At 47.3% G+C, this 26,079-nt stretch overlaps 1 protein-coding gene across 2 annotated transcripts in view; it reads left to right on the plus strand.

Annotated features, from left to right (window-relative positions):
• XPOT (exportin for tRNA) overlaps positions 1-26,079 on the plus strand; it is a 72,481-nt gene that overhangs the window by 30,278 nt on the left and 16,124 nt on the right. For both annotated transcript variants that reach the window (XM_054025530.1, XM_054025521.1), the window contains 9 exons: positions 7,493-7,729; positions 8,078-8,116; positions 16,281-16,343; positions 20,755-20,879; positions 22,131-22,275; positions 22,435-22,554; positions 22,763-22,857; positions 24,112-24,181; positions 25,464-25,702. In XM_054025530.1, coding sequence (XP_053881505.1) covers positions 7,493-7,729; positions 8,078-8,116; positions 16,281-16,343; positions 20,755-20,879; positions 22,131-22,275; positions 22,435-22,554; positions 22,763-22,857; positions 24,112-24,181; positions 25,464-25,702 — 1,133 coding nt within the window. The remainder of the gene's footprint in view (positions 1-7,492; positions 7,730-8,077; positions 8,117-16,280; positions 16,344-20,754; positions 20,880-22,130; positions 22,276-22,434; positions 22,555-22,762; positions 22,858-24,111; positions 24,182-25,463; positions 25,703-26,079) is intronic.

Raw genomic sequence — 26,079 nt, forward strand, 5'->3', positions numbered from 1 at the left:
TTCTGCAGCATGTGGGTTTAGGTCACTTGCTGGAATTATGAGAGTATACCTCAATCACTTCCCTGCCACTGCAGGGGCCTTGAGCACTGGTGCACCTTGGTTCCTCCTATTCTCTACTTGTAGCACATAAGTCTAGTCAGGGGTGGCAGGTTTGTAGAAATTTTGGAGGTGCCCAGAACCTGCCCCCTGCAAACTCTGCCCCCCACCCGCCTAAGGCTCTGGGAAGGAGTTTGGGTGGGTGAGGGAATCTGGGGTGCAGGCTCTGGGATGGAGTTTGGGTGCAGGCTCCAGGCTGGGGCAGGGGGTGGGTGTGCAGGAGGGGGTGAGGGGTGCAGGCACTGGGACGGAGTTTGGGTGCAGGCTCTGGGATGGGAGTGGGGGTGTAGAAGGGGGTGAGGAGTGCAGGCCCTGGGAGGGAGTTTAGGGGTGGGAGGGGATGCAGGGGTGAGGGCTGTGGGGTGGGGCTGGGGATGAGGGGTTCATGATGCAGGAGGGGGCTCAGGGCTGGGGCAGAGGGTTAGGGTGCAGGGGGATGAGGGGTTTGGGGCATTGGAGAGGCTCAGGACTAGGGCAGAGGGTTGGGGTGCAGGGGAGGTGAGGGCTCTGACTGGGGGTGCAGGCTCTGGGGAGGGACAGGGATGGGAATGAGTTTGGGGTGCAGGCAGGCTGCCATGGGGCTGGGGCCAGAGAGGAGGACTCCCCCCAGCCCTCTCCCCGCCGGCAGCAGTGAGCTCTGGGGGAGGGGCCCCCATCTCTCCTCCCCCCACCTCACTCCCGGCAGCACACTCACCCTGCACTGTCACTTCTCGTGCTCCTAGGACCCCTCTCAGGTCCAGGAAGCTCCTTCGCCTCCCCTGTGGTGGGTGCCGGGGTGGGGGTGGGGGTGGGCTTCCATCACATGTGCGCCTCCTCCCCTGCTGCTGCCCCTCACGGTAGCCTCACGGGGGATGAGACTGCCCCTTGCCCAGTGTGGGGCAGGAGCGGTGACTGCGGGCAGCGGGGGCTCCTGTGCTGGTGGAGGGTCCTGCCAGAAAAGGGAAGGGTCTGAGGCAAAAGGGCAGGGTAAGGGCAGCCTGCCCTGCCACTATGTATGGGGGGCACTAGGACCTTGCGGCAGCAGTTGATGCCGGGGAGCCAGCAGAGCAGGGTCAGTGTGGAGCTGCAGGTCCCAGGGCAGGTGTGCCAGGGCAGCAAGTAGGGCTGGGGGACACTCGGGGGAGGTGCATGGGGGCGGCAGTTGGGGCCGGGGGAGAGACCCAGCCCCAAACATTGGTGGAGCAGGGCCCTGAATATTGATGGAGCCCAGGCACCACGGGCCCATACAACTCGCCACCCCTGAGTCTAGTCTCTTGTGAGCTGTAATACTTCAGTCTCATTTCATTTGCGGGGTTTAATGTGTGGGTGCATGGTGGTGTTGCTGTCCTGTGATGTACAGGGGAGTCAGACTGGATGATATAGTGATCCCTTCTGGCTTTGAACTCTGACTCTAACATTCTTCTCCCTGCCTCCCCTTGTTTATTTTTTTCCTCCTCCTCACTCCCCCCCCCCCATTCTGTACTCTTCTAATTTATCATGTCACGTGTGCCTATTTCCTCTCACATAGGGTTTGAAAATGTTACCAGATGCTTAATAGCCAGAGAAATAAACTTACTAGCAAAAGATGGACTCCCTTTTGTCAGAGCAATGCTTAAATGAGAACCTAGCCTCCCATACCCAGCTATAGAGAAAGGAGAAGATGCTGCAATTCTTGCTCAGGTTTCTGTCATTGAGTCTCCAGATTGTAAGTGTCTGAAAAACTGGACGCCTCCCCCACTATTCCTCCCTGGCTGCTTGAAGGCAGAAGGAGCATTGCTGCTTTCTGTTCCTCAGACCCTAGACTCTAGAGCAGAGTTTCTCAAACTTTTTATCTCCATAACCCTATTTTGAGACTTACTGTCTGGGGTCACAGAAAACAGTAACCTAGTGACCAAGAAATCCAAGTAATTTGGATGCAAGCTGTTCCTCCATCTGATGAGATGCTCAGCTCAACCATCACCAGTGTGGGAGGCTGAATAATTTTGTTGTCAGCCAAGAACTTGCAAAGCTGTGGAAAGGATTCATTGTTTGTCTTCAAAAGATTCTTCTTCCAAAAAACAATTGTTTTCATGAATGCTTTGCTTTGATCACTAAGGTAAAGGTTGTGAGCTTTCCTTGCAGACCTGTATTCAATTTGTTCAGTTTCTCAAATGTGTCTGAAATAGGCAAGAAGGCACATCTTGCTTTGGTCACATAGAAAATTCAGTGAATTCATTCTTTGTCCATTGCATAGGCATGCAGCTTGTCACAGTTGAAAAAATTGTCCCAGTACTTTTCCTCTCAAGAGCCAATAAGCTTCAGTGTGGAACGTCACATCATGATCAGACTAGGGTTACCATATTTCAGCAAGCAAAAAAGAGGACGGGAGGAGCCCCGCCCTAGCCCCGCCCCTGCCCCTCCCACTTCCCGCCCCCCCAGAACCCCCAACCCTCCCCCCGTTCCTTGTCCCCTGACTGCCCCCTCCTGGGACCCCTGCCCCTAACTGCCCCCCAGGACTCCACTCCCTATCTAAGCCTCCCTGCCTCTTGTCCCCTGACTGCCCCAACCCTTATCCACACCCCCACCCCCAGACAGACCCCTGGGACTCCCACGCCCCATCCAACCACTCCCCACCCCCTGACAGCCCCCCCCCAGAACTCCCAACCCATCTAAACCCCTCTGCTCCCTGTCCCCTGACTTCTCCGATCCCTCTCCGCACTCCTGCCCCCTGACAGCCCCCCCCAGAACTCCCAACCCATCTAAACCCCTCTGCTCCCTGTCCCCTGACTGCTCCGATCCCTCTCCCCACTCCTGCTCCCTGACAGCTCCCCCCCAGAACTCTCAGCCCCCCACCCCGCTCCTTGTCCCCTGACTGCCCCCTCCTGGGACCCCTGCTCCTAACTGCCCTCCAGAACCCCACCCCCTACCTAAGATTCCCTGTTCCTTGTCCCCTAACTGCCCCCTCCTAAGACCCCCCCAACTGCCCCCCAGGACCCTACCCCCTACCTGTACCCTGACTGCCCAAAACTTTCTCCACTCCCCCCAAAAAGCCCCCCCCCCGTTTCTTGACTGCCACCTCCAGAACCTTCCTGCCCCCTGGCCCCCTTACCCTGCTGCTCAGAACAGGGTGTTGGGCTCTGTGGGAGCTGGACACGTGGCTGAGCTCCCCAGCACAACAAAACCGGGTCCCTGGCCCTGCACAACAAAACCCGGTCCCTGGCCCGGACCGGGCTGCAGGGGAGAGCTGCCCTTGTATCAGCACAAAGTGCTCTCGCTCCCGTTTTGCTACGCTGCATGGCAGAAACCGCTCCCAGTTGCAAAAGGGGAGGGCTGCACTTTGTGCTGAGACACTTGCTCAGAATGCAGGGCAGATCCGGCTCCTCTACAGCTGCTCCGGAGTCCAGCCCGGGACTTCCCTGCTGCCCTCCCAGCCGCTCGGTCCGCTCTGCCTGCGGGGGAAATCCCGGACATTGTGAGTGCTTTACAAATTCCCCCCCCGGACGCTATTTTTAGCACAAAAAGGAGGACATGTCCGGGTAAATCCGGACGAATGGTAACCCTAGATCAGACCCCATGTCTTCACATAGTTTTCCAAAAAGGCATGTGTGAAGAAGCAAACACTTGATGTAGTTTACAATAGACAAGACCTGCTGCAAAATTTCACTTAGCTCTGGACTCAAAGGTTTAGATGCCTTTTGTTCTCTGTGAATCATGCAGTGAGTCCACACAGTAGACAGCAACTTTCTTTACCTGTGCACTCAGACCTGCTTTGTGGCCTGCCATAGATGGAGCTCTGCATGATGGGATTTTGCACAGATGATCACATGGGATATTTTTGTCTTGCATGTAACATTCAGTATGCCATCTCGTGTCTGGAAAGATGGAGGCCCAGAACAGAAAGTCTTAGAGAATTGCACCCTTCCATGTGCATTTCAGGAAAACCAAGAAATGTGCATCATAACCCTCTGTGCTCACATCAACCTGAAGAGCAAAAACGTGTTTTTTCAGATGTTTTCCCTGATCTGCTGCTATCCTCTCAATCCTTTGCTTCACTGAGATGTTGGAGAGTGATCTGGCTTTGCTTGTTTGCCTCGCTTTCTCCACACATTTTTCACCATATCGATTGCAGCTGTCAAATCCAAGTCTCTCTGATTGCATAGGCCAGGAAGCCTCACACAATGTGGTAACTCACCTCAAATAATGCCTTTTTGAGCATGGTCAGAGACAAATATGGCTTTCTTGAATTCCACTTGTTGATGCAAAAGTTCTTCTTTTCAGTTCTGGAAAATGACCTTGATTTTCCTGTGTGTTCCTTGTGAACGATTTCCAAGTGTCATTTAAGTTTATTAGGCTTCTAGCTTTCACTAGTTAACACTGTGTGACGTAACAGCCATTTTGGCCTTTCTTAATTCTTGACAAACACTGGTGAAGCCCTACTCAAAGAAAGCCGTGTCATATTTGCAAGCATGTGTCTTGCACTCTTGGTTTTTTTGTTCGTAACTGCATCACTAGACTTACTGCTGGAGGTTGAAGCAGATACTGTGTAAAAATGAGTCCATTGTGCCTCTTATCACAAATCCGAGGAATTCAATGTTAAGCAAATGAGGCCAGGATTTAGTAAGGCCCTGTGTGGTGATAGTAGGGCAGCACAGTCACTTACAATGATTCTTTATTGAGTACCAGCAGGATACTCAAAGTGGCATAAAAGAAGATATGGGCCCTGCATTAAGGAGTTTGCAAGCCGCTGCAGATTCCCATCTCAGAAAAGGCTATCCCAGATTCCGACCAACTCAAGCACAGAGGATTCTCTGTTAATAAGATAAGGATCTTCTGGATTAAAGTCTTTCAGCTGGATGCTTGCATGGCCAGCTGATGCAAATGGCAAAATAGTATCTGCAAATCCAGCGTGTCCAGACCTATTCCACAAACGCTGCGTCAGGAGGCTGTGATTTTACAAAATGGCCTCTGCAAAACGTGGCCTTACATGCACTGTATGTGTGAAGTCAAATGGTGGCCTTCTGGTACGACGTTAGTGGAGCACGTCTGGACACATTTGGGGGCAGATGGAATATTGCTGGCTGATTCTGGCTCGTTGGACCTGCACCCCATTTGGGATCACAACCCACAGTTTGGGAACTGCTGCAAGAGCCTCTACGCTGCTTCAAGGATGAATGGGGAGATTCCAATATGCAAACCTTCCCTCAGTTGCTCTAAAGAGGATCTCTACTACTCTACCCTGATCCAGTGTGTGCTTTAGAATGAATGGCTTTATACATATGTAAAACATTTCATATATGTAATGAAAGGTGACAATAAACAATAACAATAAACACATATATACCTTCAAGTCAGCGGCACTGCTATGGGTACTCGCATGGCCCCACAATATGCCAACATTTTTATGGCTGACTTAGAACAACGCTTCCTTAGCTCTCGTCCCCTAACGCCCCTACTCTACTTGCGCTACATTGATGACATCTTCATCATCTGGACCCATGGAAAAGAAGCCCTTGAGGAATTTCACCATGATTTCAATAATTTCCATCCCACCATCAACCTCAGCCTAGATCAATCCACACAAGCGGTCCATTTCCTGGACACTACTGTGCTAATAAGCGATGGTCACATAAATACCACCCTATACCGGAAACCTACTGACCGCTACACTTACCTACATGCCTCCAGCTTCCATCCAGGACACACCACACGATCCATTGTCTACAGCCAAGCTCTAAGATATAACCGCATTTGCTCCAATCCCTCGGATAGAGACAAGCACCTACAAGATTTCCATCAAGCATTCTTAAAACTACAATACCCACCTGCTGAAGTGAAAAAACAGATTGACAGAGCCAGACGAGTACCCAGAAGTCACCTCCTAAAAGACAGGCCCAACAAAGAAAATAACAGAACACCACTAGCTGTCACCTTCAGCCCCCAACTAAAACCTCTCCAGCGCATCATCAGAGATCTACAACCTATCCTGAAAGATGATCCTTTACTCTCACAGATCTTGGGAGACAGACCTGTCCTCGCTTACAGACAACCCCCCAACCTAAAGCAAATACTCACCAGCAACCACACATCACTGAACAAAACCACTAACCCAGGAACCTATCCTTGTAACAAACCCCGATGCCAACTCTGTCCATATATCTATTCAAGTGACATCATCATAGGACCTAATCACATCAGCCATACCATCAGGGGCTCGTTCACCTGCACATCTACCAATGTGATATATGCCATCATGTGCCAGCAATGCCCCTCTGCCATGTACATTGGCCAAACCGGACAGTCTCTACGCAAAAGAATTAATGGACACAAATCTGACATCAGGAATCAAAATACTCAAAAACCAGTGGGAGAACACTTTAACCTGTCTGGTCATTCAGTGACAGACCTGCGGGTGGCTATATTACAACAGAAAAACTTCAAAAACCGACTCCAACGAGAGACTGCTGAGCTAGAATTGATATGCAAACTAGACACAATCAACTCCGTTTTGAATAAGGACTGGGAATGGCTGAGCCATTACAAACATTGAATCTATCTCCCCTTGTAAGTATTCTCACACTTCTTATCAAACTGTCTGTACTGGGCTAGCTTGATTATCACTTCAAAAGTTTTTTTTTCTCTTAATTAATTGGCCTCTCAGAGTTGGTAAGACAACTCCCACCTGTTTATGCTCTCTGTATGTGTGTATATATATCTCCTCAATATATGTTCCATTCTATATGCATCCGAAGAAGTGAGCTGTAGTCCACGAAAGCTTATGCTCTAATAAATTTGTTAGTCTCTAAGGTGCCACAAGTACTCCTGTTCTTCTTTTTGCGGATACAGACTAACACGGCTGCTACTCTGAAACCTGTCAATAAACACATTCCGTTCTGAGAGGTCTTCTAACAATTTTACTTGAAGTGGGTTGATTCTGCAAATACAGAAACATGTCTGCTATGTTTATCTTCAGAAGAGAAGAGTTCATCGTAGTGTGGTGTTATTTAAAAAAAAAAAAAAAAAGTCTGCCAGCTATTTATTACTTTTGAGTATGAACTTTTCCCATAGAAATCACTTGGGCTTGTGTACTTACAGATTTCAGGGGAGTGAAATGTATAAGTAAGATCACTTTTCATTTTGAAGTAGAAGGGACAGAGAGACTAACACGGGAGAGGGAATTGGTGGTTATAATAATGTGACGCTCATTTGTGAATATATTGTTTTACATTGCTTTAATCTTTGTCTCCCCATTCCATCAGGGAAAGAACAAACCAGGCAACCACTGTGTCAATTTAGGAAACATATATGCTACTTCCTTACGTGGCACACTGTACCTATAGGAGACAATGCATAGCACTGCCCATGAATCTATACCGCTTTGGGGAGTTGGAGCATTGAGTTTTTGCTACTATTTCTAATCAGATCCCTATTCTTCGTACAGGAAGATGATGTGGATTTTCTAGCCAGATTTTCTAAGCTGGTCAATGGAATGGGGCAAGCGTTGATAACTAGCTGGACTAAACTGGTAAAGAGTGGAGATATGAAGAGTGCGCAAGACACCCTGCAAGCTATTGAAGCGAAAATGGCCCTAATGTTGCAGCTACTAATTCATGAAGATGATGATATCTCCTCTAATATTATTGGATTTTGTTATGATTACCTTCACATCTTGAAACAGGTAATTAAAAAAAAATATATGGGGCAACTTATTTTCTCCCTAACTTCTTAAGAACATTTACTTTGCATGTTAAGTTTCTTAAGGAGTTTACTTGTTATAAAAATACTTGGTAGCTTTTGTTTAACACATAGTAGCTCTGGTTTATTGGTTTGTGGACATACTGCTTATGTATGGTTGTTTGTAGAATTTTGGAGATATGAGATTGGATGAAGTTTTGTGTTCTCCTAAAAATACTTGCTTGCAAGCAGTATCGGTATTGTAAAGAAAAGCACATAGTTGTTGCTATAACCATTATAAAGTGCAAAATCACTTTTGATGAGAGGTAACATTTGAAATGTCTCGTTACAGCTCTCTGTGCTTTCGGACCAGCAAAAAGCTAATGTAGAGGTAAGACTAGTTGAAGTTCCTTCTTAGTAGAGCTCTAATTTGATAAGTATCATTATTTTTTGGCAAATGCGATCCTTAGAACTCTTCAGAAATATGAACCTTTCCCTTTTTAATAAGACTACCTATTTCATATGTTAGTCTCAAAATATGCATCAGTAAAGTTGTCGTGACTTACCATTAGGGACAGTGTGAGTTGCCCTCATTTAACCAAACATATTACAAATAAAAGTGTTAAATTTACAATCTATTTCGAATTGTGCATATAAAGATGAACATTGTTTTAGCCCAGATTTTCCAGCTCTCTTCTTCTCAATCAGCTCTAGTAACTTGAACCCATTTTTTCATAATTCTGGGAATTTTTGTATCCGGAGTAAGTGTGCTCTATAATAGTGAGTCTCAAACTTTTTGACTGACAACCCCTTTCACACAGCAAGCCTCTGAGTGCGACCTAATAAATTAAACAGACTTTTTAGTATATTTAACACCATTATAAATACTGGACGCAAGCGGAGTTTGGGGTGGAGGTGGAGGTTGACAGCTCATGACCCCCCTCACCCCATGTAATAACCTCGGGACCTCCTCAGGGGTCCCAGCCCCCAGTTTGAGAACCCCGCTCTATAATATAGTAATGTCATCATTTTGTACGTATAGGCAAGCTGAGAAGTTTTCCAAACTGAACTTTAGATTATTCTCTTTACATTGTTTAATTATCCCAACTCAGAGAAAAGCGGGGGTGGGGAGGTTTGGAGTTCAGAGTTTGGAAGGAGGGTCTGATGAAATAAAACACAACACATGATATGTTCACTTCAGAAATAAATATACAGGTCTGTCACATCTTACGCGCATTTAACATGCGTGATTTCAACTTTACGCGGTCGGCAAAAACAAAAAGAGAAAAACAACAATTTTAATACTATACCTGTAGTGCGTGCGATTTCGCCTGCCATTGAACTCAATGGGATTTTGGCTATATGCAGTTTTTGGTTTTCGCTCCATGTGCTAACTGCGGAATGGAACCCGCACGTAAGATGAGACAGACCTGTATTCCTCAAGTGTTAGCACCCAGTATCCAAAGTGAAAAGCTAACAAGCCTATCAGTTTTGTCCTTGACATTCCAGTTCTGTTTCATTAGATCAAGGCAGGTTACCACTGAAACTAACAGAAAAACAAGATAAGGTAGTCAGCTTCATATAAAAACATCTAATCAGATTCCCTATCTGACTGTAGAAGCTGCTTAATTCTATCAAATCCTTTCCTCTTTCTCACAAAATAATGCACAACTTTACCCTTCCCTTCTTGGATATCCAGTGATAGTTTTTTACCCATTCCCCTATAGGCTTCTGGGCAGTTTTGATTGTTTTCTAATAGGCATAACAAGAACCTTGATGTTCATGTCATTTCCCTTGTAATCGTTTAGAATAGCGTTTCATTCACAAAGAAATTAGAGCACAGTACTTCTAATATTTAAAAAAAAAAAAACTTTGAATACCTCAGAATAACAAGTTCTAAAAATGGAAATGGAAAAGGGGAGGGGGAAAAAAAAAAAAAAAACAAACAAACCTGAAAAACCTAAGGGAGGTTTTCTTGTTTAAAAATACTCTTCTTCTTCGAGTGATTGTTCACGTCCATTACACATTAGGTGTACGCGCGCCGCGTGCACGGACGTTGGAAACTTTTTCCCTTAGCGGCTCCCGTCGGGCCGGCGGGGCCCCCACCTTCCCGCCAGAGCGGCGCCCCGCTCCAGGGTATACATATCCCTGCCGACCCGACCCCTCCAGTTCCTTCTTACCGTCCGTGGCGGCGTTGGAACAACTCTGTCTCTCGTCTGAGAGTGTCCCTTAGCAATAGTCATTAGAGTTACCTAGCAGTTATCAGTTAGTTGTAAGATAGTGTTTACTCAGTAGGTAACGGCTCATTAGAGTACTTAAAGCTCCTGCTGGGGTTGTTTGTTCAGCCCCGGCACCGGCCCCGGGCGGTGGGGTATGCCACACGCCCAGGGTTTTAAGGCCTGTGCCACGTGCCGCAGGCCTATGCCATTGAGCGACCCCCACGCTTTGTGTCTTCGTTTCCTGGGGGAAGCTCACCAGAAAGAGCGCTGCAAAATCTGCAAGGCTTTTAAGCCCAGAACTAAAAAAGAGAGGGACTTTCGCCTTAAGCAGCTGCTCATGGAGACGGCGTTACAGCCCTCCACTTCGACGGCACCGTCTGCCTCCGTGCGGAGCGCCCCGGCTTCGGTGCGGGAACCGGCGCCGGCGGGTCACTCGAAGACCGCGGCACCCACCCAGCGGGGAAGTGCACGACGCCGATCGTCTTCGCCAGCGAAAGTGAAGGGCCAACCTAAGGCCCGCGGTCGCTCCCCGCATAAGAAGGCGGCACCGGTAAAGACCTCGAGTGCCCCTAAGGCCGACACGGCCTCATCAAGGACCCCGGTAGTGGCTCCGGCGCCGAAGGGCCCGTCGAGCCCCGGGATGAGCGCGTCAAGCGACGATGAAGGGCTGGAGGAACTTGTGGAACAGCCCTCCACTCCGGACACGTTTGAGGCAGCTAAGGACCTCATCGCCTTGTCCGTTGAGGCCCCAGTACGCGCTGAAGGCGCCCCGCCTATGCTGCCGCGCAGAGGCAAGCCGGCGATGGTGCGCCCATCACGGTCGCCGTCTCGGCACCGTTCCAGGGACTGGTCCCGGTCGCTCCGCCTCGGTGGACTCCCGGTTGCCCCCGGCGCAAGAAGCACCGCAGCAGTCGGGCTTCAGCAAACGATCGGCACCGACTCAGCAACCGAGCACGAGTCGGCACCGCGAAGCATTGGCGGCTCGTTACCCAAGGCCGACCAGCCATAGCCGTTCCCGGTCCCGTGATCACCGGTACCGTTCCAGGTCGACGAGGCGCCATTCCAGGTCCTGGTCGCGAAGGTGCTACTCTCCAAGATCGGACCGGCACCGTCCTACGGCTCCACCGTGGCCTTCCAGGTCACCGTCCGTGGTCTCGGGGACTGACTCAGACCGATACGGCGGGGTTGCCCGTAGGTCACAGGCCAGCAGGGACTACGGACAGTCACAATGGGGCCAGCCGAGCCAATGGCCATTCTGGACACCCTGGGCCTACCACCAACAAGGGCCCCCATCGAGGGCCTCGAGATCCGGGCCATCCCGGTACCGATCCCGCTCCCCGCGGCACCGTCCGCCATCGTATAGGGAGGCAACGGTCTCTAGACCAGCGGAGCGGGAAGGAGTGGACTCGGCACAGAGTACGGTACCGTCCCAATCCCACGCGGCGGGTCAGGCCGCAGAGGAGCAATTGGCTGAGGCCGGATTGCAGGATACTGAGGATGGGCAGAAGGCCCCGACCTCTTCCTTCTCCGCCAGATGAGGCGGTTGCGGGCACATTGGTGTCCGGCCCTCCCCCGATTGGCCATCGGGCACATCAAGACCTGCTTCGCCGGGTAGCCCTCAATCTGGGTTTGCAGGCGGAGGAGACCGTAGAGCAGGACGACCCCATGGTCGATATCCTGAGCCCAGAGGGCCCCTCCAGAGTCGCTCTCCCGATTATACGGACAGTACAGTCCAACTATAAGACGGTGTGGCAAACACCAGCCTCCAGTGCACCAACTGCAAAAGGCGTGGAGAGAAAATACTTCGCCCCATCTAGAGGGTTTGACTTCCTCTTTCTACATCCATCCCCCTGTTCGCTGGTTGTCTCGGCGGTAAACGAGAGAGCGGCATGGCCAGCAAGCTCCTGCCCCCAAGGGCAAGGAAGCTAAGAGATTGGACTTATTCGGGAGGAAAGTCTATTCATCGGGAGGCCTTCAACTGAGGATCACCAATCAGCAGGCGATTCTAAACAGGCACAATTTTAACTCCTGGGCATCAGTCGCCAAGTTTAAGGACTCCCTCCCACCTGACGTTCATCAGGAGTTCATGGCCCTGGTGGATGAGGGAATGGCAGTGGCCAAGACCTCTTTACAGGCTGCTCTAGACTCAGCCGACGCTGCGGCTAGAACAATTGCGTCGGGAGTCGTGATGAGGCGTTCGGCGTGGTTGCAGGCTTCAGGTCTCCCGCCGGAGGTACAGACCACGCTGCAGGACCTCCCGTTTGAAGGTTCGGGCTTGTTTTCCGACCAGACGGACGCCAGGCTGCATAGCCTTAAGAACTCACGAGCGACCCTTAAGTCGTTGGGTATGCACACGCCGGTGACGCAGCGTAAGCCCTTCAAACCCCAGCCGCCGCAAAGGCATTACCACCCTCGGCCCCGACACGAGCCTTACCGCCGTCGAGGCAGGGATAACAGGCGGAGACGAAACAATACGCCTAACCAGGGCCAGAATCATGGCCAGGGCAAGCCACAGCCGGGAAATAAACCAGGCTTTTGAAGCTACGCCCGAGGACAGCGTACCACTTCATATACCGGATCCTCCTTTGGGTTTCAAGGACCGTCTGTCCCGTTTCTACCGGGCCTGGTCGCGCATAACATCGGACCGCTGGGTCCTGCGCACAGTGAAGGCGGGTTATACCCTCCAGTTTTCCTCGCCCCCTCCCTGCCATCCCCCTTCCCCGTCCCTCTTCAGGGACCCTTCTCACGAGCAACTCCTCATACAGGAGGTACAGACCCTTCTCGCTGCAGGAGCAGTAGAAGAGGTCCCTCTGGACCTAAGGGGAAAAGGATTCTATTCCAGATACTTCCTGATTCCCAAGGCAAAAGGGGGCCTCCGTCCTATCTTGGACCTGCGCGATCTAAACAGGTTCCTGATCAAAGCGCGCTTCCGTATGGTCTCCCTTGGAACTATTATTCCATCCCTGGATCCGGGGGATTGGTATGCTGCCCTCGATATGAAAGATGCCTATTTTCACATCGCAATCAATCCGGCCCACAGGCGTTTTCTGCGCTTCGTCGTCGGCCAGCGCCATTTCCAATTTACGGTCCTGCCCTTCGGCCTGGCGTCAGCACCACGAGTGTTTACGAAGTGCATGTCCGTGGTAGCAGCCTTCCTTCGAAAAAGAAGGATGCGTGTGTTCCCGTACCTGGACGATTGGGTACTCGCGGGCAGGTCGGAGGCCGAAGTCCGATCTCACGTAACGCTGGCCTTGCAGACGTTTGACAAGCTCGGCCTCCGGGTCAATGTGCCGAAATCCACGTTAGTCCCCACACAGAGGCTGGACTTCATAGGTGCTACCCTGGACTCGGTAACCGCGCAAGCGAGTTTACCAGAGGCACGGTTCATGTCAATTCACGGGGCCGTAAGCTCGGTCCAAAAATTTCCCATGACAACGGCAAGGTGTTGCATGCAGCTTCTGGGGCATATGGCAGCTTGCACACACATGGTCAGACATGCCCGGCTGAGGCTCTGGCCTTTACAGTTGTGGTTCGCCCACACGCATCGCCCCAACAGAGACCCATTGGATCAAGTAGTCACGATCCCAAACCAGGTACTCAGCTCGCTACGCTGGTGGCTCGATCGCCAGCAGGTATGCGAGGGGATCCCCTTTGCTGCCCCACAACCCACTCTGACGTTAGTGACAGATGCATCAGACATGGGTTGGGGGGCGCACCTGGGGGAACTGCGGACCCAAGGGCTGTGGTCCAGAGAGGACAAGCTGCTTCACATCAATCTGAAGGAGCTAAGAGCGGTTCGCCTCGCCTGCCAGACCTTCCACGCCTTCCTAAAAGGTCACAGCGTCGCAGTCCTGACGGACAACACTACCGCCATGTTCTATATAAACAAGCAGGGCGGGTCCCGGTCTTCTCCCCTCTGTCACGAGGCACTCCAATTATGGAACTTCTGTATAGCCCATGCGATACACCTCATCGCGACGTATCTTCCGGGAATTCAAAACGGCTTAGCAGACCGCCTCAGCCGATCCTACCGAATGCACGAATGGACGTTGAGAGGAGATGTCCTGCATTCGATCTTCCGGAGGTGGGGTTTTCCCCGGGTGGATCTATTCGCCACCAGGGACAACAGCCAATGCCCTCAGTTCTGCTCGTTCCAGAACCTCAGCCGGGGATCATTAGCGGATGCTTTCATGATCCCATGGGGAGGGAGCCTAAAATATGCCTTCCCTCCATTTCCACTTATACACAAGGTTCTTCTCAAGACCCGCAGGGACAGGGCAACGATCATACTTATTGCCCCGGCCTGGCCTCGCCAGCATTGGTTCACGTCCCTGCTGGAACTGTCCATAGCCGATCCAATCACCCTTCTCCTCCATCGCGACCTAGTCACACAAGACAAAGGTCGCCTACTCCGCCCGAACCTGTCTTCGGTTCATCTCACGGCATGGTATCTCTCTGGCTGAACAATGCAGAACACAGGTGCTCTCACCAGGTTCAGCAAATCCTCCTTAATAGTAGGAAGCCCTCTACAAGGGCAACATACCTGGCTAAGTGGAAAAGGTTCTCCCACTGGTGTGAGCCTCAACGCATACAACCTTTACAGGCCTCAGTTCTGTCCATCTTGGACTATTTACTGCACCTCAAGAATCAAGGGCTTGCGCCCGCCTCAATTAGAGTTCACTTAGCCGCTATTTCGGCTTTCCATCCGGGAGAGTTGGGAGTGTCAGTATTCTCCAACCCCACAGTGGCCCGATTCCTCAAGGGGCTGGAAAGGGTGTTTCCCTACTCACGCCCGCCGGTTCCGACGTGGTCTCTGAACCTAGTCCTAAATAGACTCATGAGTCCTCCCTTTGAGCCCCTGGCCACTTGCTCCCTCACGCACCTCTCGTGGAAGGTGGCGTTTCTCGTGGCCATCACGTCGGCCAGAAGGGTATCGGAATTGAAGGCCCTCTCTTCGGAACCACCCTATACGGTGTTCCATAAAGATAAGGTGCAACTTAGGCCGCACCCCAAATTCCTCCCAAAGGTGGTATCACCGTTTCACATGGGGCAAGACATTTGCCTACCGGTGTTTTTTCCTAAACCCCATACGGACCCTCACCACCGCAGCCTACATACCCTGGATGTCCGAAGGGCGTTGGCATTTTACCTGGAGCGGACCAGGTCGTTCCGCAGAACACCCCAGCTGTTCATTGCGATTGCGGAACGTATGAAAGGCTTGCCTATCTCGACACAGCGCTTGTCGGCATGGATTGTGCATTGTATACGCACTTGTTATGAGCTCGCCAATGTTCCGGCCCCGGAGATCCGGGCCCATTCGACTAGAGCCCAAGCGTCCTCAACGGCCTACTTGGCGCAGGTCCCTATCCAGGAGATCTGTAAGGCAGCCACCTGGTCATCCATACATACGTTCACAGCCCACTACGCGATCCATCATCAGACCAGAGAGGACGCGATGGTCGGTCGGGCTGTGTTACAGTCAGTTGTACCTTGACTCCTACCCACCTCCAATGGTAAGCTTGGGAATCACCTAATGTGTAATGGACGTGAACAATCACTCGAAGAAGAAAGAACGGTTACTTACCTTCTGTAACTGTTGTTCTTCGAGATGTGTTGTTCACGTCCATTACACTTCCCACCCTCCTTCCCCTCTGTCGGAGTCTCCGGCAAGAAGGAACCGGAGGGGTCGGGTCGGCAGGGATATATATACCCTGGAGCGGGGCGCCGCTCTGGCGGGAAGGTGGGGGCCCCGCCGGCCCGACGGGAGCCGCTAAGGGAAAAAGTTTCCGACGTCCGTGCACGCGGCGCGCGTACACCTAATGTGTAATGGACGTGAACAACACATCTCGAAGAACAACAGTTACAGAAGGTAAGTAACCGTTCTTTCTCTCTCTCCCTTCCCTCCCCCACCCCCATCAACATTTATATTGTTCACCATGGAAGATATGATGGAGCTATATGTGGTGGGAATTTAAACTTTGGGGTTGAACCATATGGGTTATATGTGGGAACTAGTGAGTTGGATAATATTGCTAGAAATAGAGCACTGTCAATTATATTAAATCAGGCTTTTAAAAACTGGATTATAGCTGAAGATTTGGTTATTTATCTGATTCACAAAAACCTTGTGGAACATCACTTCCATTAAGTCTCTTTGAACAGTCTACCTCAAGGGTGGATTAATTTGTAATTAAACTTCAGCTACTACATTTTAAAATATTTCCCAGATTGCTTTACTGCAAAGTATAGTGCTAGGATTTTATGTAATTATCAATTGCTTTGTATCACTTGGAGTACTGGAGTAGACCAATTTTTATCAACTTTTCTTGACTATAGGCAATTATGTTGGCCGTTATGAAGAAGTTGACCTATGATGAAGAATATAATTTTGAACATGAGGTAAGATGTCATATTTAGGTAAACTTGATTTTTGTAAATATAGAATCTCCATTTAAATTACAGGTTGTTTGGTTTAAGTGAGGAATCCTAAGATTCATGTAGATAACTTTGTTTAAAATTTGTGAATACCAATCAGTGTATTTAGTTTTTTAAATTTAGGATAAGATTTGAAACCTATTCTCTCAATGCAAGCATATCTTCTGTTAACATCCATCCGAGTTGTTTGTATCAAAATGGGGGGGAATACTCTTAAAAAAATTAGTGTTTGGGTCACAACTACTTACAGGAATTTTTGGAATAATCCATCTGAACTGAAGTATGATTTTAAATTAGTGCATTGAATTGAGCTCATAAACTGACGTTCTCATGCACATTGTTCCTTGTGACACCATACATTAGATGACTGGGGTATCCAGATCAGTGGTTCAAATTAACACAGAATTTCCAAGTGCAGAACAAAGAAAACAGTGTCTAATATTTAGACAGGCATACTGGTTTTGGTACAAGTCAAAGATCTCTCAAATTGTTTGGTATTAACTTGAATAGCTGTAAGTTAACTGCATTTGGGTCAGACTCAGACTTGTAGCAAGAAACCAAATGATAGTGTAAGAGGATCTCAAACCCACACAAGGATTTTTTTCAGATACTTAAATACTTCCTAACTAGCAGCTCCTCTTTCAATGCATCTCATTACGTTACTAGTTTCTTGACCAACTAGCTAACTTGCAGAATTAGACAATAAATTTAATCCAGTGGTTCTCAAACTTTTGTGCTGATGCCCCGTTTCACATAGCAAGCCTCTGAATGTGACCCCATCTTAGAAATTAGAATTTTTTTATATATATTGTGACAAAGCTTCTTCTCTGCCTCGGTTGGTCCTGCACTTCCATTTAGCGGCGGGCTGGATATTCCTCTTTTTCCTCAGAATTTTCCCCACGCCTCTGGGTTTACTGTCCACACCCTGTCGGAGCAGGGTCCCTACCAGCCTCCCTGATAGAGGGAGGAGGAAGGTGAGCCTCTCAGTCTCTGGTAGTCCCTCTGGGCATAGTGGCAACAGACCAGACACACGGTTCAGTCTCTCCCCTCTGGCAGAGTCTCATCCCTCAGACCTCCGGGGTCTAGAAGGGCCGTCCGCCCTGTTGGGCAGGGATTCTCTCCCCCCCCTTCGCCTCTGTACCTGTGTGGCTTCTCTCCTAATGCTTGTCAGCATCTGCACTGCCCAGCTCTCCAGTAGCTGGCTTTCCTCCCTCATCTCCTATCTTCTTCCCCTATCTGGCTGGAGGGCAGGCCCTTGACAGGTTCTGGCAGGCCCTTGATTGGCCCCAGGTGTCCTAATTAACGTAGATTAACCCCTGGTCAGCTACCAAGGGAAAAGGGACCTGCTTATCCTGGGGCTAATAGATCTGCCTTCCATGCATTAATTGGGTTTAACCATAGCCCTGGCTCCACCCTTGTTAAGCCTAGGTTGTTGTACACAAATGCAGACTTGTACCTCTAAGATCAGTCAGGAATTTAAAAAAGCACTCTTGTGGGTTAATTGGTTGCTTTCTATCCCCCCTCCTTTCTGCGCTTTTGTTTTCTGAAGTTTTTATGGAGGGTACTTTGGATACTCATGTGAAATATTTGTTTGGACAAAAATGTTAAAAGTAACGGTTGTGAAAATGTTAGAATAACAGTTGTGGTGTTTATAAAAAGGGAATTCTTGGTTTAATAATAAAACCCATATATATAAATGTAACTATATGTGCCACTCTGTGCAGTCACATTGGGTGAAAGCTTGGTAGTTAAATTATACAAGGGGGTCAACTAAAGTGGCTACTATCACCACTGTTTTTGTCCCCAGAAGCCTTTACAGCTATTCTGAAGGAAAATGGGCCCTTTTCCCAAAAGAAATGGTCTGTAAAGGACTGCTGCAGGTAGCTGGCAGCCAGATACTCTGATCTATATTATTTGACTATTAGACAAGTTAATCAAAATCACTAAAGGAACATAGGGAGTTTCTTTTGGAACTTAACTTGACCGTCTCTGATTGTACAATATGGGAGTGTAATCTGGGTACAGTTGTGTAAAAATAATAGCAGCATCCTCCTGTAGCTGTCTGGCTTGCCCTGTGACAATATTTAACACCATTATAAATGCTCGAGGCAAAGTAGGGTTTGGGGTGGAGGCTGACAGCTTGCGACCCCTCATGTAATAACCTCGTGACACCTTGAGGGGCCCCAACCTTCAGTTTAAGAACACTTGGTTTAATCTATGGCTAGAAGTCAAGGATAGCAGTATAAGATCCTGTGCTGACGGGGGAAAACATTTTTTGTAGCCTCAGAAGAGCGATTCTTGCAATGAAATTATGTGGAGGTTCCTCTTGGCTTTATCTGGAAGGTGGGAAATACGAGGTCCAATTTCTGTGTGATTAAGTAGGCTGGCTAAAGAAGGAAGGTGGTTTTGACAGGTTTGCATCTTGTTGGAGAGGGGCTGGGAAGCTGATGAGAGGGAAGAATCACAGCGCTGGAAGAGACCTTGAGAGTCCATTCCCTGTGTGCTGAGGCAGGACCAAGTATACCTAGACCATCCCTGACAGGTGTTTATCTAACCTGTTCTTAAAAACTGCCAAGCCTGGGGATTCCACAACCTCTACTTGGCAACCTGCTCCAATACCTAACTACCTTTAATGTTAGAAAGTCTTTCCTAATATCAAACCTAAATTGCCTTTTCTTGGACATTAAGCCTGTTACTATTTGTCCATCTTCAGTGCATGTGGAGAACTATTGGTCATTGTCCTCTTTATAAAAACTCTAAATGTAGTTGAAGGATGTTTTCCCCTCCCCCCAATCGTCTTTTCTCTGGGCTAAATGTGCCCAGTTTTTTAACCTTTCCTCAAAGGTCAGATTTTTTTAAACTTTTTTATCATTTTTTGTTGCTCTCCTCTGGACTCGTCCGGTGTCTGACGAAGTGGGTATTCACCCACGAAAGCTTACGCTCCAATACGTCTGTTAGTCTATAAGGTGCCACAGGACTCTTTTTTGTTGTTTGTTTGTTTGCAACCTGTCCATCTCTTAAAGTGTAGTTAGGGTGACCAGATCACCACACTAAAATATCGGGACACATTGGGGTGCCATCAGCCCCGCCCACAGTCCACCCCTGCTCTGCCCCCACTTTGCACCAGGTCCTGCCCCCTCCCTGCTTGGCCCCACCACCGTGCCCTTCCTCATCCCCCAGCCTGCCACTGGCTTGCTGTGTCCCTCCTCAGCCCCCAACCTACGCTCGCCTCCCCACCCACTTGCTCACCTGCTGCTCGCCTCTTCACCCCTCACCCCCACCTGCACTCACCCCTATGGCGCCGACTTCCCCTCTGCCAGGTAGGTGGGTGCTCGCCCACCTCCTGCCTCTGCACCGCCCTTGCCCCCCCATTCCACCCCCTTCCCCCAAGACCCCGCCCCTGCCCTACCTCTTCTCCACCTCCTCCCCTGAGCGTGCCATGTACCCACTCCTCTCCCACCCTCCTAGAAAGTGCTAAGCGCCACCAAACAGCTGTTAGGGAGCGGGAAGCACTGGACGGGGGGAGGAGCAGGGAAGTGGCACGTGGGGGGGGGGTGGGGGAGGAGGTGGGAGCTTGGCTGCAATTTTTCCCCATGGGTGTTCCAGCCCCGGAGCACTCACGGGGTCAGCGCCTCCCTCCTGCTTGCCTCCTTACCTGAATATTGGGACAAATGACGTCCTGATCATACATTGATCGGGATGCGGGACAAAGGGTTAAATATAGGGACAGTCCCGATTTTATCCGGACATCTGGTCACCCTAAGTGTACTACTCAAAACTGGATGCAGTACTCTAGCTGAGGCCTCTCCAGTGCTTAGTAGAATGGAAAAAGTGTTCTACCTTTATAATTGTCCATCTTCCCTTGCCTCCATTTCTCAGATGCTACTGTGGGAGTGATAGAAGAGCCTACCTAAGAGTTGGCTTGGCCTGCTTGCGGTAGTTGCCATGAGCAGCACTTAATCATTTGGGATGTATGACTTAATTTTAAAGTTGAGGGAGAACTTTTTTCTTGGACAGAACAAGTGGGTAGAAAGCAAGAGTGGGCTGGAGGCCCTTTTTCTTTTTTTCACTTTGTGTTGGCTATTTAAACTGTACGATTTTGAGGGCATGGACTGTCTTACTCTGTATCCTGAACACAGTGGTGCCCTGTTCTCAGTTGGGGCCTCTAGGTGTCACTGTCATACAGAAAATAAGGAAAGGGCACATGCCATTAAGATGCAAGAAAATAAGATGACTGGTACGTGTCATCTTATTAACTTTTCATAATCTATTTTGTATCATGACTAATCACAATTTAGTTTTCTAAAGATGTAATTTTCAGATGTTTGTCTTAAATGTGTAAATGTGGATTACATGAAGAATCTATGTGTTGCAGGGTGAAGATGAAGCAATGTTTGTGGAATACAGGAAACAACTGAAACTATTGTTGGACAGATTAGCTCAGGTCTCACCAGAGTTACTATTGGCTTCAGTCCGCAGAGTTTTTAACACTACACTGCAGTAAGTTATATTTCTTCTAGGCCTTGGCTACACTTACCAGCTAGTTCGACGGCTGGAAATCGAAGTTCTGGGTTCGACTTATCGCGTCTAGTCTGGACGCGATAAGTCGAACCCGGAAGTGCTTGCCGTCGACTGCGGTACTCCAGCTCGGCGAGAGGAGTACCGCGGAGTCGACGGGGGAGCCTGCCTGCCGCGTGTGGACCAAGGTAAGTTCGAACTAAGGTACTTCGACTTCAGCTACGTTATTCACGTAGCTGAAGTTGCGTACCTTAGTTCGAATTAGGGGGGGTAGTGTAGACCAAGCCCTAGTTGGCTTTAAGAAAGATAGCACTTCTAGGAAAGATTGCTTGATGCAATAACGGATGACAAATTTCTCATGCGGGCCTTGTCAAAACTCTCAAGTAAACCATTCTTTACATTTAATTTAGTGGTCAATATCATTTTGCTGTGTCTTCAGCAGTAAAATAATCTTAATTCTTTTAGGCTCAGATTTCTAGAAAACCTCTTGATCTGTTTGTTATATTAAATGAGGGCTTAGACTCTAAAATAGGTGTCTTCTCTCTAACTTTAAGGTTATCACCATCCTCTCACTTTAGGGACCACCATTATCTAGTAACTGCGTAGTTTCTCCTTAGCTTTTCATCGTGTGGATAAATATCCTTCTGCTTAAATATTTTTTAAGCTAATAGTGAAAAATACCAAAATATTTGAGGGAGTGAGAAGCTGTGATAGACTGGTGCCAGTGGAAGTCGCATCAAATATTGCCACTATCAAGGCACAGTGTGAATAGATAACGTAGGGGAAAAACAATAATCAAGTGTTCCTTTAAAACTTAGAACACTCAAACCATACCAAATTTGTCTTCCTCCTCAATCCTAAATAGCAGCTATGAGAAACCTACAGTATTCATATTGAATGCTCCTCTACTGCTTCAAAGATACTGCTATAATGGTGAAAAGAAATGCTGCATGTCTGTATATGTAAAAAATAATGCTCTCCAATGGCCAATATTTCAGGATGACAGTGTTCTTATAGTCTTCCTTTTCCTAGTTATACTTTAACTGATTGTGGGCTCCTATGTTTAATGAAAACTGCACATCTGTAGTCTCTCCATGCTAGGCAGTTCAAGGCACTTCACAAGAAAATACTGGGAAATATATTTGGCAATAAAATTGGTAGCTTGAGTGTTTCATGAAGCTCCATTGGCTAATGCGACCTTTGTTGAAGGATAATCTCGTGTCCATTTTATAGGAATTGGCAGGCTACACGGTTTATGGAAATAGAAGTAGCAATAAGGCTCCTGTATATGTTGGCTGAGGCTCTCCCTGTTTCTCATGGTGCTCACTTCTCTGGTGATATTTCAAAAGCAAGTGCTTTGCAGGATATGATGCGAACTGTAAGTATTTCAGCGGTAAGAGTTACTTAAATGTTTCAGTCTTTACTACCAGTTTTCTTTTAACATGAAAGGCTCATCACGGTTATCAGTGCTTCACTAAACTGTAGTTATGCACTGTAAATGATTAATCATAATTCCTTAATGCATTTTTCCCTACAGCTGGTGACATCTGGGGTTAGTGCCTATCAACATACATCAGTGACCCTGGAATTCTTTGAAACGGTGGTTAGATATGAAAAATTTTTCACTGTTGAACCTCAGCACATTCCAAATGTTTTAGTAAGTTTGATCATTCATACAAAACTTCTTACTTTATTTTCTCCAACTAGATAAAGTAAATATTAGGAAGGTTTTTTGTGTTTGGGGAACTTGTCTTTCGTTCCTTTTTTATTTTCTGAAAAAGATAGATGATTGAAATTTTGTTGGTTTGTTAAATTTTCTGCTTATGTACAATGAATACAAACTGAAATTTTTATTTTAATTGCAGATGGCATTCTTAGATCACAGAGGTCTTCGCCATACTAGTCCAAAAGTACGAAGCAGAACAGCTTACCTCTTTTCCAGATTTGTCAAATCTCTTAAGTAAGTGAAAGTTGTTTCAAATGGTGTATCCAGTTTTTACAAAATATCCAGGTGATAAGAGAGCAGTGACTTCTTAAATTTTGAATAAAAGAAACTGGTTGAAATGAGCAGGAATTAAGTGGTACACCATAAGCACTTTTCTGGGGTTTTGTAAAATTCAGCCAATACTGCAGAGAATCTTAAAATGTGGACCGAAGCAGAGTTTTCTGAATTTGTAGAAAGAGGAAAAACAGATGTGAAGTCTCCCAATTCACGTCAGTTTGGTATTAACTCTGAAGTCTAATGATGGTGATATACTGGTCAATAGTAACTTTCGCTGCTCATCATCTTAGTGGAACCAGCCAGCAACTGTGGGCAGATCATGAGTGGAGTTCCAGTATTCGTATCATTCTTCAGTGTGACAACCTGAAAACAACTTACACAATTAACCAAATTTTGAATATACATTTGTTCTCTTGAACCTAGTAGGCAAAACTTGTTCTATATGGAGGTTATTTAATAATACAGTTAAAACTCTCCAATCTGTGGTATGATTAGTACCAGGAAATCACATTGGTCCTACTTCTCAAGCACAAATATTGCACCTAAATGCAGGAAAAACTCTGGAACAATACATCAGACATAGAAACCTGACCCTTTTTCAACTGTTAATGAAAACACTTAACTTAACCCTGGTCTACACCATACGCTTATATTGGTATGACGGCATCACTCAGGCGTGTGGAAAATCCACACCTCTGAGCAATGCAGTTATACCAAACTTACCCTTAGCACTATCTACACCATGTCAATAGGAGGGCTTCTCCTGTTGACATCGCTATCTCCTCTTGGTGAGATGGAATACCTATGCCAATGGGAGAAGCTCTTCTGTCGTCATAGGTAGCATCTTCAGTAAGTGCTACAATGCCGCAGATGCTGCAGCCTGTAAGCGTAGACAAGCTCTGAAATGAATAGGGCCATTGCCACTTGTCAGCTATTTTTCCAGGCTCTCTGCAGACTCATGCAGACATCTCTGCATTCATTACATGCACATTTTTGAGGTTTTCCTCGCAATCCTAAAACCAGAGACTTCTTTAAAATGAAAACTGTTATTCTGGAGGACCACACAGGAACATGAGGTGGCAGTTCACCACACTGGTCCAACCCAAACCCTAGTTTCCAAGTTAGAGCAGGATTCTCTCTTGCAGTAATGCTAAGATTTTGCAAGTGGTGATTTCTAGAAATCTGTAATACTACTTAAATGTTTTACTTCAGTAAACAGATGAACCCCTTTATTGAAGATGTTCTGAACAGAATACAAGATCTGCTAGAACTTTCTCCACCTGTAAGTACTTATTATTTCCTATAAAATCTCACAAATGAAGTGTGTGAATCTGTATTCATCTGGGTGCCTAGGTACTAAGGCTCTAATCAGTAAGTACTTAAGTACATTTCTAAATTTCTACACATGGGTAGTCCCGTTGAATTCCTGGGACTTCAGTGAGACTACTCATGTGATTAAAGTTAGGCACATGCTTCAATATCTTGTTGAATAGGGTCCTAGAAAGCATGGGCTTTAGAAATACATGTGTAGATGAGATTTCTACCTGTTGATGATCCTTTGAAAATCTTTGAAACTGGCACGAGGTCCACAAACAATTGCAACTCCTATTGATACTTCTGTTAAAGTGCACTGATCTATCAAAAGCACTGGAGAGGGAGATTGTAGTGGCCCTGAGTAGCTGTAGCCTGCATTGACGTGAGAAATTAACTCATGAAGGGAGGCCTCATTTCTTGGAGGATAGATTTAAGGAGGTAAACAGATTGTTAGGCTGAAAACAGAATGTTTGCTAAATAAAATAAGTAAATAGGTCAGTAGGCTAAAAGGGCAGAATGCCTGAGCAAGCTAAGATAAGAGGGAGAACACCAAGGCAATCCTTTACTAACAATGGACAAGGTAAGTTAAGAATGTAGATATGAAGATAAGAGTAGGTCGAGCATGGACAAAGCTTGCTGCATTGGGATTGTTTCCTGCAAAATAACCAAGCCAGTAAAGAAATATGTGGGGTGATCTATAGTAGATGTATATGAAGGAAGAGGTTTTCTTTGTAACTTTGGATGTGTGGTATGCCCTACACCCACCCCCTACACTTGAGTCTGATCAACTCAGCATAGCTTTGCTGTATGCCAAGTAAAGGAACCTGAGTGACACAATCTGGGGTCCAGATGGGAGGGAGGAGGAGAAAGGGGGGTGGGGGTGGGGAGCGTGTGTGTGTGTGTGTGTGTGTGTGTGTGTGTGTCTTTTCTGAGCCCAGAGATCTGGATGAAGTGTTCTCCCAGCACTGGATATGGTGTTCTGGATAAACCAAGTGGAAGAGGTCTCGGAGGAAATCCCAACAGCCTGTATTTCAGACACTTCTATACTTTCTTCTGATTTATACTTAGTTTGTTTTAGTTATTAATTTATTATATCTTAACTTTACATTTTTGTGAAAGAATAAACTTTCTGTAGAGATTTCTCTTTACTCCTTGTCCTTCAACAATTCTCTTTGGAATCTTATAAAGATTTAGTAGAACAAAATTTCAGTAATTGGTGATTTATATATATTCTCTGTCTTTGGCTCTAGGAAAATGGTTACCAGGCTTTATTAAGCAGTGATGATCAATTATTCATTTATGAAACAGCTGGAGTGCTGATAGTTAACAGTGAATACTCTGCAGAAAGGAAACAGGTTCTAATGAGGAATCTGTTAACTCCACTAATGGAGAAGTTTAAAGTGCTGCTAGAAAAACTGATGATGGCACAAGATGAGGACAGACAGATAGCACTGGCTGACTGCCTCAATCATGCTGTTGGCTTTGCTAGGTGGGTACGTTAAAATTTACTCGACAGGTATACATTGTTTTTGTTTTTTAAGAGAAAAATGTTTGGAATCAACAAAAGCAATGACAAGCTTGAATTGCTCTGCAAGCATTTATTGCCCAAAAATCTGTTTTTGGTTGGCACTCTCTCCAAACAGCCCAGAAAATCAGGGAAGGTACCTTCTAGGAAAGAGTGTCAATAGAGGATCTAAGGTCTTCAAAATCCTTGCATTTCACTGAATTTCTAGTAAACCAAACCACTTACCATTAAATGACTCATGCAACATCTTATGAAGAACTTCAGTTAAAATAAAGAGAATATTCTAGTGTTGTCCATTTTGGCACCATTTGTGAATGATAAATTCACTCAAACTTAAATCT

This window comes from Malaclemys terrapin, chromosome 1 (assembly GCF_027887155.1).
Source record: "Malaclemys terrapin pileata isolate rMalTer1 chromosome 1, rMalTer1.hap1, whole genome shotgun sequence".
Lineage (NCBI taxonomy): Eukaryota > Metazoa > Chordata > Testudines > Emydidae > Malaclemys > Malaclemys terrapin.